Source organism: Plectropomus leopardus, chromosome 21 (genome assembly GCF_026936395.1).
Source record: "Plectropomus leopardus strain MGB_pleo_1.0 chromosome 21, ASM2693639v1, whole genome shotgun sequence".
Lineage (NCBI taxonomy): Eukaryota > Metazoa > Chordata > Actinopteri > Perciformes > Serranidae > Plectropomus > Plectropomus leopardus.
In genome coordinates this window covers 2,826,355-2,841,579 of record NC_142196.1, presented here as the reverse complement: position 1 = coordinate 2,841,579, position 15,225 = coordinate 2,826,355, and the positions used below count along the sequence as shown (strand labels likewise).

At 40.3% G+C, this 15,225-nt stretch overlaps 1 protein-coding gene across 1 annotated transcript in view; it reads right to left on the bottom strand.

Moving 5' to 3' along the window:
• tgfbr1b (transforming growth factor, beta receptor 1 b) overlaps positions 1-13,974 on the bottom strand; it is a 79,147-nt gene extending 65,173 nt beyond the window's left edge. The window contains exon 1 of the mRNA XM_088072256.1: positions 13,876-13,974. Coding sequence (XP_087928382.1) covers positions 13,876-13,939 — 64 coding nt within the window. The 5' untranslated portion in view covers positions 13,940-13,974. The remainder of the gene's footprint in view (positions 1-13,875) is intronic.
• Between the last annotated feature and the right edge of the window lie 1,251 nt (positions 13,975-15,225).

The window sequence follows — 15,225 nt, the reverse complement described above, 5'->3', positions numbered from 1 at the left end:
CTTGACCCTCTGCATCAAGTATTTCCTTTCAGTTGAAATGTTTCTAGATTTGATTAATATTTATATATCAAGCAGTAGATATTTATTTGAACTTCAAGAGGCTATTTGGTTTTTAACCCTAGTTGGACACAATTTTTTTCAGTTTTGATTTTTGGATTGATCTTTCTTTCGTTCTGCAGCTCAGCTGTCAAGGCGTTAAATTCTCTGTTTAAAGTCTTTGTCATGCACATACTCAAACAAAAAGACAGCTGACCAAGTACATCCACATTAAAAAGGTTACATTTGCAAAACCATCTTTTTGTCTGTTTCTGCCCCGCTTCCAGACAAAAACTCTCCTCACAAAATGGAACTTTTTGTCTCTACAAAAACAAATAATAGCTTGAACAAAAATAGTTTTTCCATGGAAACAGCATTTTAACATTTAAAAAGCCTAACAAATATGCCGTCTTATAAACCTGGTTACATGTTTTCATGGCCAAGAAATGGCTGTTTTTCCCAGATCCCTCTAAAAGGAAAGAAAAGACTATGGGACACTTAGCTCTGATGCGTTATATTCCTTGTCAGTTATTGCTATCTTTGATGACGACCCTAAGGACGGAAACATAATGATGTCTTTAGCGAAAGAAAAAAAAAAAAAGAGCGTGCAGCACCTCATCTTCCAGGAACACTCTGCCTACAACCCACAGCAATTCCATTCACCTAAGGCATGCTATTATGTTTTATATGTGCTACAAGCAACACCTTGGTGAATGTGCAGTCACATGAACACATCACACCTCGCTCTACCCCAGTCGTGTGCTGAATTAATTACTTTTATCACCATGGTAACCACATCTCTGCAAAGAGATTGGCTCTCCTGGATGGCATTACGCTTGGAACCCCTTTGTTGTTGTTTTTTTCTTTATTTTAACTTTTATTATGACAATGTGGAGACTTGCTTTCATTGCAACTCATTGGCTCACCTTTCTTGTTTTTTTTTTTGTTTTTTTTTTAAGGTTTGTGCGGTTCTAAAAACAAAGTACGCTGGTATGTATTTTATTATTTTTTACAAAAATAAGTGATGTACATCCTGAAAGTGCCAGGGAAGGTGTGAGGGGGGTTTCTGCAGTGCAGCTTCAGCAGGAGAAAATATTTCTTATGAAAAACAAGACACACAGGTTCAACCGTTTGTCTTTGAACCAGCGGCAGTACTTCCATCATCTGCTCCTGCGTCTCATGGATGCAGGGTGAACAGCACAACTAGGACAAAGCTACACTGATAAAGCTACAAAGCGTCTTAACTAGTACATCATTAATTCAGTGCTATACTTAATAGTGTTAATCCTGCAATAGAGGTTACCATTCAAATTTATTGTGGTGGAAGCCATACTCTGTTAAGTTGTGTCACTGAAACTAATGAGCAAAACCAACACAAAACAGAGTTTATTGTGGTAACCAACTCAGCCATGTGCAATTAATGTGTTTTTTTCCATTACTGTTATGTATAATATAAGGCTTATGAATAGTATCTTGATATTACTGGACTATGCCACAGTATATATGAAGTGTGTCTTAGTATTTTAATATTTTCTCTACCATAAAATTACTGCCCTTGGATGAGAATAGTCATGCCAGTATGGACATTTTTAATCTGAATAAAGAGGGAACAGAGCTCAAATATGACAGTTTGGATGGCTTTTATTTTGAAATTCCACATCAGAATGTCCCGTTTGAGGGACACTTTGAGGTGGTCTACTAACAGGTTGAAGTGAAATTTATTTCTCACTCAGTGTGTTCACATACACACTATAAAAGTACTATGTAACATACAGTACCAAAAAGTTGTCCATGTTGTCACTGCTGGACATGCAACCCATTTGCTGGTTGCTAATATGTTTGTTATGTGATGTAATAAATCAACTGAAAAAAGGTCCAACAGCAACTAGCACAAGGGGGGCATATTACTACCTACAGTGGCAGAGTCGGACATACCTCCGCCAATAAATGGATTCTCCCCTTGTGCTTGTATACTGGGAAAAACAGCAGTCCAGTGTAAAGGACTAATCAAGCTACCGTAGCTCCACTTAACTGTGCACCTAAACAAACTGAGTGGCACCCTGATGTGGTGTACTGTCAGATTGGTCTTTGGAAAGATTCTTTATAATTAAGGTTGGCTTATTTTTACACAATTCAATTATTTACACAATTCAATTTTCATATGAAAATTCAGTTTGCAGGCAGCATTTATTTAGTTATGATTTATTTTATTTATCATTTGTGTTTTCATTTATTGACTTATGCTTGACAGACTGACTGACTTATCAAATTAATGTTAAAATGCCTATTATATTCATCAGAAGGATGCTTTTATTTTGAAGTCAGTTTTTATATGCTGGTACCATATGTAATGGTAGTGCAAAACAACTTGGGCTGTATTTTGACTGTGTTTTTGGAGGTGGCTGCTGGCTTTACTGCATTGTCCTGCACTGGGTGGTGGTGTAAGTGATATTTTGCAAAGGATAGTAGTCCATTCCAAATCTGCTCTCCTGATACAGACCCACTTCCAGCTGATGCACCTACTGTTATTTTTGGGGGATTTTCAATTTTTGTTAACGGTCAACGTCGAATGGAATATATATATCTATATATACCAACACGTACATCCCCAACCCTATGTTACCATCCACATGTCGCCCTGCCCCCGCTCTGTTCCTTAGATCTCTTTATGTGAGCCGAGTCTCCCTTATTCAGTGGGACCTCTCAGCTCATTTCCATAGGTCATGGCCCCATCCGCTCCATCCACCCTACCGCCTCCCACCTCCATTATGGCCAGTCCTTTGTCCATACCAGATGCGCTCTCTGTATGTGTGTGTGTTGGGTGAAGGGGCTCACTGCCCCGGACCTGGATGAACATCCCCCTCACACAAACACAGAGCAGACCAGAAAGGCTGCTATCTGGCCTGCTGAATTGTTTGTCCTGGCACGTCGAAGCTGGGGCCAAAGCTCAGCGACGTGGTGTAAACCAAACTGTGGCGCACACTGCAACAGATACAACACACTGTCCTTGACACTGAAGGAAATAGAAATAATAATATAATTTTCTGGGTTCAATTTTCTTTCTTTCTTTTTTTAAAAAAAATTTTGATAAAGAACTATTTTTAGGTCCTTGTTTCTCCAGGCATATTCAGGACATTTCTTGCCAAGGTGCTCATTACCTTTTTTCTCATTTTCAAAAGAAATCAAACCAATTTGCTTAGAGTTAAATAGCTTGTGAAAGGTGTTTGAATGCAGCACAAGAAAACTGATGTTTATTCAGGTTTCAAATGGTTAAGTTGAGAGTTTCAGAGACCCCAGACAGCAGTGTTACTTTGATTAAGAGATATGAGTATGCCATTTGATGTGTGTATATGTGTGTTTGCGCTGATTGTCTAGCTAATATAGGTAACGAATGCTGCAAAAAAGACAGAGTTGTCAGTGTTGTTTTTGCAGCACACTTGCAGCAGTATTTGCTGACAGCTGCATCAACTACAACTCATCCTTATAAAACCCATGTATGTGTATGCCATGCAGCCTGCCTGTTTATCACAAAAGACGGAATAAAATGGAGACGGCGTTTTGCTCCTACCATACAGATTGAGAATGGGAGGGGAGGAGAAGGCAGTACATCTGTCTAAACTGCTGGTCTTATAAATATGCAGCAGCTTGATCTAAAGGTTAGACAGCCAGCACCCTGCCAGCTGCTCCAAACCAGACATCGTGCGCGCCCCCCTCACACATATACACACACACACACACACACACAGTCATTTATGATAGAATTCAAGGCTGAGCCCTTGACCAAGAAGTCCAACAAAGTATTTGCCATCATCATCCAAAAATGTCCTCTCTCTTTACTGTTCCTTCACATAGACTGCTTTCTCTTCTAACAAAGCTGGCAGCTAGACAGGGCAAGGCTGTTTGTACTGTTACAATGAGGCTCTGCTGAATGCAAGCCTAATCCACTCCCACAGAAAGGATGCTCCCACTCACCATTATGGCACACAGAGAGGAGGGCGCAGTTTATACCTGTGTATCGCCCACATGGGTGGAGACCGATTAATGTAAAATGTACCACCCAAAGATGGACATCTCTGAAAACACTCTCTCTATATATATTATATGTTATGACATGACAAATCTATGCAGAACTTCAGGTACAACATCAGAATACATGTTTAATGCTGTTATTTGTGTTGTGCCTAAGCTAAAACTCACGTAATTTTAACCACAAATTATTTTTACACCCCCTAGGAAGGGTTCTTCTTTGTTTATTTTCTCTGTCCCAGTCTTCAGTTTGTTTCTCAAACAGTCATCTGGTGTTGCAGTTGGTGGGTTACAAACAAACAAACGTGTGGCTCCCCTTTTCAATCTATGCTCACTGTGACAGGCAAAGACGACAGAGAAACTCTCTATCCGAGATCCCTTCTGAGGCTTAATTTCCCTAATCGCAGGCAATGCAAAGTTTCCTGTATCCACCTGTTGTGAGTCAGAGGAGAAACGGGTTTCCATTTGAAAAGGACAATTTGCCTGACCAGCAGGGTATTAAAGGCAATGACACGCTGTGCATTGACAGGTGAGTTTTCAGGCAGAGGGAGTCCAAAAAGAGCAGTCAAGGGGTTAAGTTCTAAATTTGTATTGAGGACCAAAAGTTAGTCACATATGTGAGTGGTCAGCTGGAGACTGTTTACAGCAGTGACAAGCATCAGTAGGACCAGGATATATTTTAGAGTTTCACCATTGCTGGTTTTTCTCTGTTTTATTTTCTTGTCTTAAATACTGGAAGATTGAACACCAAAAATGGTTCTATAATATTGCTGAAATGTTTGTGCGCATGGAGAGCTTTTTCTTTTTATGGGGATGTTTTAAAAGAAAGAAGTATTGTTGCTGTGTTACGTCTCTAAGAGAAAGAGTGGAATACATTACACACATTGCCTTTTAATAAACATAAAAGCTGTCAATTCATGATGCTTTCTCATCTCATTCTTTGAATACTTGATATATAATGTGGCTATGAATATTTACATAAATAAATAATGCTACACAATTAACACAAGCATTCAAATAGACACTGTGATTGTTATCAGCTGATACTGTTTCCAGGGATGAGTTAACAGCTGAGGAAATCCACATCAGAGCACATTTATAGGCACCAACACTCCTCTCTCCTATAACACAGCACTGTCTAGGCTCAACAACAGGGCAGCCTTAGATAAATGACTACGTCACTTCTAAAGCAGGGCGTACACACATGCAGAGAAAAACCCTGAAACACAAGCAGTGGAAGAGGCAGGGGAGGAGAGCACCAGAGAAGTTAATGGACAGCCTTCAGCTAGAGTTGCTAAATTAAAGCTTAAAGAAAATCATAACCATGATGTTTTTATCAGTCTGTCTGTCTAACCACTTTCTCACAAGGAAAAAAAAATCTAGACAGCCTTTGATGACTTTGACGTATAACTTGGACATAAAAAAAACGCACTGACATTTTTCTTTTTTGCTTTGCTCTACACTGGTGCTGTCCTGTCAAGGTTTTCCTTGGGTACGAAAACAAAAAATGTAAACCACAGTCAACTGAAAATTCTTCCATACAGCAGCGAGTTGTTAGCATGGTTAAGGTTATTAGAAGAAATCAAAGAATGCATTTTAGGGCTGCACCTAATGATTATTTTATTACTCGATTAATATAACAACAAATACGGAAAATAACATTTTAAAACTTGTCATTTATATGTCAATATCTTATTTAATCATGTTCTATCATGACACACAGTATACACTGCAGGGCATTATTCCCCAGCAAAAAACAGCCCAGTCGTAATCTGTGTTTTACAGTCTTATATAAAGTGTCTCCAAAATAAAATTAATGCAAGAGCTTTTTGCATTCAAGTAAAAGGAATGTAGTGCAATCTACATTTAGCAATCCAACAGCAAAAAAAATAAAACAATGTAAAATTCAAGTCACTTTCAGGAGGAATAACAAAACAGTTACTCTTTGTTAAAGTAACAAACCTCAAATGCAGCAGCCCAACAAAACATCTTACAGTAAAATTAGTGCGTTTTTGCAACATCGCTGCTGCGTCGCTGCCTGCTGCTAAGAGTGCTGTATTTTAATTAAGTACAAATTCCACTCATTTATTAAGTTGTGCAAGCTCCTGCACAGCTGACTACCCCGTCCTGTAAATGTTTCAAAATAAAATACATTGTATCAGCAACTGATGGGATTCTGTCCACAGAGACACAGTCAGAGGGATTTTGTTTTTAAAAGGGAAGCAAGGAAGTTGGAGTAAAACAGACATCTTTGTATTTCTTCACTGCCTGCCAAACAGGGTTTGCCTGTGGAAGTTTCTTTGCAAGTAATATTTGGACTTTAAATTTAATGTTGCACCCTTTAACTATATGCGCAGTTCTCAATGTGAGTCTTTCCCTGTCGAAACTCCTCAAAAAAAAATAAATACAACGCTACTGGGAAAAAAAGTTTCACTACATATTACGCTGAATGTCCCCAAACCTGCAGAACAATGTTGTTTGTCTCTGAACGGTGCTCAATCAATTGGCCCATGGTTCAATCCAATTGCTGAACATGGCTTCAGTGCATGTAAATGCACTCATCCTTAACAGGCCATGTTACATAGTGCAACAGTGCCAGTAAAGCCACAAAAATTTGAAAAATCACAGCTCTGACACAATCACAGAAACTTCCTTTTTTTTAATATTTCAGCAAATGAGAGTGGACGGGGTTCTATGGTGTGCTGAGGTCTAGCCATCGTGTCTGAGGTGCAGTCCCCTTTTCTGACACAAAAATCTTATTTAGAAAAGAAACCGTCTTCAGACTTCTTTTTGATACTGCCACACACATCTGAGTTCAATTCAAAGAGATTTAATCCCACGTTGACACGGGTAAAACAGTAGATCAAGTAAATTCAGCAATGGTGCATTTATTGCATATGGCAAAGAGAGGATACAAGGTTTTTCACACATTCAATTATTTGTCAGGTGCTGCCAAATTCAACATCCACCATCACAAATAGATTTTCTAGTGCTATTAAAATGTATATACCATACAGTTATTCATTGCAACACACTTGCAGAGCACTGAGCTAATGTTGTCAGTGACGGAGAACTAGAGCACCAGACGCAATGAAAGTGAAACTCAACCTCAATTGTGCTTGGTCTAAAAGTTTGCATTTACTCACTCTGCACTCTGCTTCTTCTCTTATTAGTCTAATCAGCTCACCAGATCTACTGAAAAATTATCCAAGACTCAAACTGCTTCTCAGTGGTAAAACTAACTTATGATGAGTTGCGCCTGTCACGTTCACGGACTCACAAAAATTTTTGAATTTATAGATTGGGCACAGAATGATTAAAAAGAAAGGGACACAAACACACACACGGTTTTTAAAAAAAAGCTATCTTCTAGTGCCACATATCCATTTATTTGTGACAGGCCTCCCCAAAGAATATTGCAGCACTACTTAAAGATATATACTGTACTGTTATTCATAGCACAGCAGCGTGCATGTTGTCACTAATGGAGCAGCAGAGCACCAGGAGCAGTGAAAGTACAACTTGTGCTGGGTCTGAAAGTTTGCATTCTCTTACTGTGCCTCTCCTCTCATCCTGCTCTGAATGGATCAGCTGATCAGTTATCCGCCATGCTACTCTAACAGCGCCTGAGGGATAAAATAATTGAGTTTCGCTTGCGACGTCTTCACCAACCGACAAAAACATCCAAATTTAGAGATGAAGCACAGAATGATTAACAAAAAAGGGTCACACACACAGAAGATTAAAAAAAACATGACCTCTACCAATACATATATATTCTGATTCTGTGGGAAACACTGTGCTATATGGAAAAATCCACAGGCCAAGCGCACCTTTGGTGACACAGAGTCTGCTCTCAACTGCTGGAGACACAAAGTTAATAACACAGCAGAGTGATCCACCTCCCCCCTCGTTTCCTTATTCTCAAAGAGGCAGAGAGTACAAGGTGCTTTCAAATTAATTAAGCATGATTATTAATTCATGCTTTTTAAAATAAAAAGTGTGCGGGCCATTTATATTAATTTATGTTTCATGTTGTACTTCAGTGGAATAGGGACACCAGAGAATGGCTTGACACAATATACTGGAGCAAGAGACTGAAAATTGCGCCTCCTTTTCTATTCATTTAATTAAATTTTAAGTCCTATCAGATATGAAAAAATTATCAAATAGCATCATGAGGTTCCAAGAGATGCCCACCCCTGTAGGATCAGCAGCAGAGCTTGTGATTCCCGGGTCTCCCCATGAAGGAGAGCAGAGTGGGGGGCAATTCATTAACGCATTGGTGCCTTTGAATCCAATGGTCACTGGCATGACTACAACCTCTCAAATTAGTCGTGGTTCCTTGGGCCGGGACAACGGGTGTCCAGGGTCACCCGCATGCCTGGCATTCCTCCGCTGCTAGTACTGACAGCGGCAGCACACAGCACCCAGAAAAACAACGCTACACAAGCATTTTCGTACAAACACACAACCAACAAAAAAATGCCCCCCAGCAGCTGGGGAGGGAGGCAGGGAGAACATGGTGCAGATGAAAGTAAGCGTAAACCATCAGTTCTCTGCAGTCTCTGTGGAATTTTAACAATATTAGTAGCAAGATTAAAAAACACAACATATCTGTTGAAGCTTATAGAAAAGCACAGCTCCCACAGCAGCCTTGATGAAAAATAACATGACCATTGCCTTAGTGAAAATATTCCCTCCTGATTAGTCGCTGTTTTTTCTAAAGGAGTGAACATACTGGTTTCAATTGCAACTGGGCTATAGACCACTTTTATCTGCAACAATCTGTTTCTATTCTCTGCAATGTCATTGTACAGTAACATCCCCTGAGCATTCATTGAATTTTACTGCTTTCATTTTAAATTTCAAACTAGCAATGACTGACCGTGATCCCCAGCTGCCTGTGGAAAATGACAAAAATAAGAATGTATGACATGTCAGATTAAAAATGCAGGGTTTTTGGTTGTGGAGTTGTTGCATATACATGTATATGTACATTAGTGCTTCTGTTTTATTCTTGGTAAAACTAGTATTTTTTTCCCCAGTGTCAGCAAACTTCTTGTTTGTTTTTTTTTATATTTCTGTGACCCCTCAATAAATTTAAGTGTTTTGTGGGACCATCCACATGGTGCAGGCAGAACTCTTCATATAGTCTGTTTTCCTCAACAGCAGTTTGTGGAGTTTGAGCTGCGGGGTGAATATGGACATTGATGGAGGCAAGGGGGTACAATCTTTAAAGCCCAGCACAATTTACAAAGTTTCACTTTAACTGCACCTGACATTTTGCTGCTCTGTCTTTGCCCAGAGTACGCTCTGCACTTCAAGAGTGTGATGCAATGAAGTGCCGAACAGCACATATACTTCAGTACCACTCTTAATGAACAGCCCAGCTCCAAAAATATGAAATCAATGTGACAGCAGATACACTGATTGAGATTTAGGCAAGACTCCAGGATGACATTTTCAATTAGTCTCAGCCAAAGACCAAATCTCAGACACTTGGTTTACTATTAGGCAAGGCTCAAAAAAACAGTACATTGTCACATCTGAGAAACTGAAAATTTGAAAACTGGTTATCAAATTAGTTTTCGGGTTATTTTAATTGATTAACCACCTAATCGTTTCAGTTCTATGGTAAACACTTCAAGTCTTCTGCATCCCAGTTATGAAAAAAATTCTCAAATTCTACTGAATTCTACTGATGTCTCAAAAGGGTCACAACAATTCAAGTGGCATATCCAAAAACAGGGAATGAGGCTCAGCCAGGTTTCAACAACAAGAACTTAACATGTAAAAACACAGTAAAAGCACAGGAGCTGCTAAGTGTTAAAAAGCAAATAAAGTCTCTTGAAACAGCTTTGGACTAGCTTTTTGGGAAATGGTGACATTAGAAATGTTTCAAGTAACGCAGTTTCGGCACATGCCTTGTTTCATTTCTTTTTTGTTTCTTGCATTCAAACTGCCCAACTATTATGTCTTTCTTGGTACACATTGTATACTTAAGCTTCAAAGTGGGACACACTGTAGGAAATAACTCCTTGCAAAAGTTAGTTCAGAAATTTCACGACCCCAGAGCAAGAGGAGCTGAGAACTCTAACACCCTGTAGCAATCCCCCACGTCTTCTGTTGTCTGGGACAGTCAGGACCAATTTGGAGTCCGCTTGATTTGGGGTGTAATGGTACACAGAAGTCACAGTTCAGTGCAAGTTCAGGACAGCAGGATGCATAAGGATCCGTTTCTTTAAAACTATTGTGAACAGATAGTGATACAAATGCCAAAGAAAAAAAATCCTCTTGCTGGGGACTGAGGCAACATTTGCCCTCTACTTTCATTATATGAATAAGGAACATTTCATACACTTCTTAAGTACACCATTTGAACTGAACAAACACTTTTCCAAAAAGCAACAGGTGACAGAAAACTAGAAAACTTAAAACTATCTCTTCTGCAATGACATTAAAAAAAAAAACCCAAAATAATAGAATAATAAAGAACAAAACTTGGAGGCTAGGACATGGTCTTTGACCCTGAGAGAGGGTTTGGGGTATGACACATATGCAAAGCAACTGGAGTTGGATGTGGGAGGGTTACAGCAAACTGTGCTAGAAATAAAGGGACGGCGTCCACTCGTGCTTCTGATTGTGAAACAAAGCAACCATGTTCTTTGATAGTGCCAATATGTGCCATGCTGGTGCAGGTTTATAACAACTTATTTGGCTGATAACAAATACCGATAGACATTTTCACTTTTTTCTCCACCTGCTTTTAGTGATCATCCTCCAAGTCTCCTCTGCTGTGGAATTAACATTATATTCTGCATACTCTTATCGTGATAGCCAACCAGCAGATGGAGACATGAAATACAATGCTTTTCAGTGTATGTTATTATTCATTCATCGGGCAAAATAAGAAAAATACTTCAATGTTATGTCCTTGTTCACTTTGTAAAAAAGGGCCCTTCAACCTTATCACGCCGCTAACTTAAACAGGTATGAAACTGTTTAATCTCGCAGCTCTTCTAGACTTTCCAAATGTTATTAGACCAAATGGGTTGAATCCTGAGGATTAGGGTAAGCCAGTGAGAGGCAGAGTAAGGCAGAGTTGGGCAAGTCTTAAAGATCCACTGTTTCATTTGCACTGGTCATAAAGTAACTTAATTGCATGCCAATCAGCTTGTTGTGCTAACTTCACCACATGTTGCTAACATGTTGCTTTAGCTCCTGTTGTGCATGTGAACTTTGGTTCCACATTTATTGCATTAATCCACATTTTGTATATTCTATGTGCGCCAAGCTGTGACACCCGTACCATGACTGTTTGGCACACATACCCGAACCATTGCAGCCCTACCCTTGACTGTTTGCATTAGGCTCAGAGTGCTGACACAACACTCATCCTTTATACCAGCCACTCCAGCTAAATGTGGCCCGTTTACTTACCATGCCTAGAGGGGGCAGGGGAGAAGCACAAGACTCAGAGCAGACAAATGAAACTGGAGGGTGGGGGGGTGGGGGGAGAGAGGGGGAGAAACTAGTGACAGAGCACGAGGACGGAGCCTATTAGGTGGGAGGATGACTGAGCCAGGGAGGATGAGGAGAGTAATAGTGACACCACCCAATTTAGCCCGCTGCCAGCGCTCGGATGTGTGCGGATGCTTTTGTGTGTGTGAATGCTGCTGCTGAAGCAAGTGTGTGTGAGCTGCAGGGGTGTGGTGCTGAACACCGAACAGTGATGTTTAAGTAAACCAGGTCTTTTAATTAAATCTTTTTTGAATGCTTATAAATTTAAAATACAGCCTGGATTCCATGCCACTCGCTTCTGAAATGTGCGCTGCTGCACTGATCCCTTTTTTTCTCAGATTATCTGCATCTAAAATATTAGATTCTTTTCTGATGTAAATGATGAAGCTCTGGCCATGGATCCACGCCATGACAATCCCATTGCTGGACAAAGGAAGCGGAATTCCCTCCCTTCTTGTGTGTCCTTGAGCCAACATATCAATTTAATAAGCAGCATGCATCTGAGGCAGCGATGGGGTATATGAGGACACGACCCTGCTTTTGGCATGGGGAGTTTCTGATGAGATCTTTATGTATGCCGTTTGAAAGCATGATCCTACACTCAGAATATCTCTCTCTCCCTCCCTCTCTCTCTCTGTTACACACAAAGGAATGTCACACAAAGGAAACGCGTGAGTCTGTGAGTCAATAAGGGAAAAAAAAACCCTATCGGCTGCACCGATGAAAAAAGCCTTATTATTTTTTGCAATATGATGACCAAATGAAACAAAGAATCATGCACACAGTCACTGTTGCAAAATGAAAATAGCATGAATGGTAGCAGTGGATGTGACTGCTTTATCAGTGCCATTCTCCAATGAGTAGCTATAAATGCTGAATCCAATCCACACGTCTTGCGGGGTAATTCAATACTGCTTATCGGTAAACACAAACACCCCATTACACAAGATTTTCACCGAGAAGACTCTCGTCTATTCGGCATGAATGAAAGAAGCCAAGCAGGTTTCCTCTAAACGATTCAGCTGCAGTCCGCTTCCCCTGCAATCACACGTTGTGTCACTATCACTGCAAAGCTATTTCCAGAGTCAAGTTTTTCAGTGAAATAATGTGCCGATTAAAATATGTAAGCCGAATGCACCAGAAAAGTCAAACAAATCGTTGAAAGACTTCCGATCATACAAAGCAGCGTTAAATTTGCACATTCTTGAATTGAGGTTGGCGCAGCCACTGTTGGAGGATGGAGAAGTGCTGGAGAAATTGTTGCTTATGTTTTGACGGCAGGCTGTTTAACAGCGGTGACTCCGGGTCAGAATCCATCTGTGCCACATGTTGGAATTTCAAGGACCGAAACTATCAATTTAACGAGAAGAAACGATCATTTTTCAAACACGAAACCGTCGCTGGCGAAACTGTCGAAACTCTGTTTAAGTCCGACGCTGCTTAAAGCTAGCGAGCTAACGTGATGGTGCAAAGAAGTAACTGTCAGAAAACTATTGAACAGGAAGTTTAACCACAAGTAAGCATCCCTAACAGTTAATTAAGAAGAGGGTAGACGGGACAGAAACGACACTTAACGTTAGCAGACTCGACAACAAATGTAAGCTCGAGAACATAATCAGGAAACAGTCCAAACATGTACACAAACACCGCAGCGCGAGACGTCACTGTGGTAAGACTCGATATTAGAAAACAGCATCAGAGGTGAGTTGCAAACATGAGGTGAAACACTGTTGAGATAACGGTAACCTGAACGAGACAGAGGCGTTCAGTCCGAAAGGCAACACAAACTTCTGCAGTCCAACTATGTGCTTCCAAAAATCTGCTAGGGGAACATTCCCCAGCCACGAAGTAAATGAACAACCAGAGCTTGACAAAAAGCAAACATCCACTTAGTGATGCTGCCAACTTTGTTTTTGCGAAACTGAGGACTGTTCCTCCGGACGGACTCCACTGCTCTTTATTGGCAAAGCAGAACCCAAAAGCTGTGTCCAAAACCGAGCCGAAAAGAGGCCAGCTTTGATCCTGAGCTACCGCCGTCGGCCCTTTCAAACCCAATGTGACTTTTAGCTCCGTGCTCCTTTTTTTCCCAGACAATAAACATTCCTCAGACAGGCAGCAGCAGGCTGGCCGCCGACCCTGCGCCATCTTAGTTAGACACACTCTGCTTCTTCAGGCTTCTTGAACAAAGAGCGTTTCTAGCGGAATTGCTCGGACCCGAGAGTGTAACTTTCGAGAAACAAAAGACAAATACAAAACACAACTCTGTGTTGCCCAATTAAGGGCACTTACCGGTATTTTCTTGTACCCTTGTCCCGAACAGGAGGACGAACAGAAGGCATGGTATTGCATCCATCGTGGCTACGGACCAGACTGGCAGTCGATTGCTAACTTCTCCCAGCGCCGAGGAAGGTAGACGCCAATTGGCCAATTAAGCCTTAAGTCCCGCCTCTCCATCGTTTGCTGGGGAAAAGCTCGATACTGATTGGCCGAGAGACCTGCCACGTCCCGCCCCACTAGAGCAACTCTTGCACTGCTGTAAACAAACACTGTTGCTATTCACGATAATTACAAACTATACATTTATCAAGTTACATTCATATTACTTCTAAAATATATATTTATGAATACATGACATGTTCCAGTTTAATCCTCTGAAACCTGAACAAGGTGGCTTGATTTCTTCCAACAACATAGGAGGAAGTCGATGGGGAGCTTCACAAGAAATGGTCCAAAAATGATTAAAAAGTTACACCAAAAATATAAGAATAAAAAAAAGGTAAAACATTACAAAGAAATCAGACAAAAACAATTACACTAAAATTACCTAAAAATAAGGGGAAAAACAGCAAGAAAGTTGTAAAACTACCCGAAAATAAGACAAAAAGAACAAAAGGCAAAGAAAAAACAAAAAAGAAAATGAGCTTAAGAAAGTGCAGAGAAAATGCATAGACATAGACATTTTAAATACAGTTTTCTAAATCTTCAAATGCTTGTGAAAGGCACCTGAACGCAGCACAAGAGAACCGATGTCAATCCAGGTATTTAAGGGTTAATCTTTAACAACCACCTTCTGTACCAAACTTTCAACTCCACGAACAGCATATCATTATATGTCATTTTTATATTTTTAAAAATTTCAGTCGTATATTTAGTGCATTACAGCCTTCAAGAACACAAAGGAAAATTCAAGTAAAGGCTAAACAGGATTCAAATGATTCCTCTATTCATGTGTCATGCAGCTTCACTTTGAATAGAATCCTCCATGGAAAAGTAGCTTTTGTGAGGGGAAAAACTTAAAGTGCCAAAGGAAAAGCAGCGAGGAAGGTGTCACTCGTGAATTTGGCCAGACAGAAAGAACATGTCACTGTGGCTCTGACTCAGGGAAACATATCATATTAATAACATCAGCAAACAGAGATAACATTCTTACTGCTGCCTCTCTTCCCAGATAAGATATCCTCAATGACATGCTGTTGCTAACCCTGTGTGCATGCTCCATATGTCAGTCTTTCTCTCGCTCTCTGTCACACACACACACACACACACACACACATACACTAACATGGACAGATGCCCTACACCATCACGGCAGCTTACACACACACAGACACATCCCTCGTACGTAGCTCTAAAGCCTAT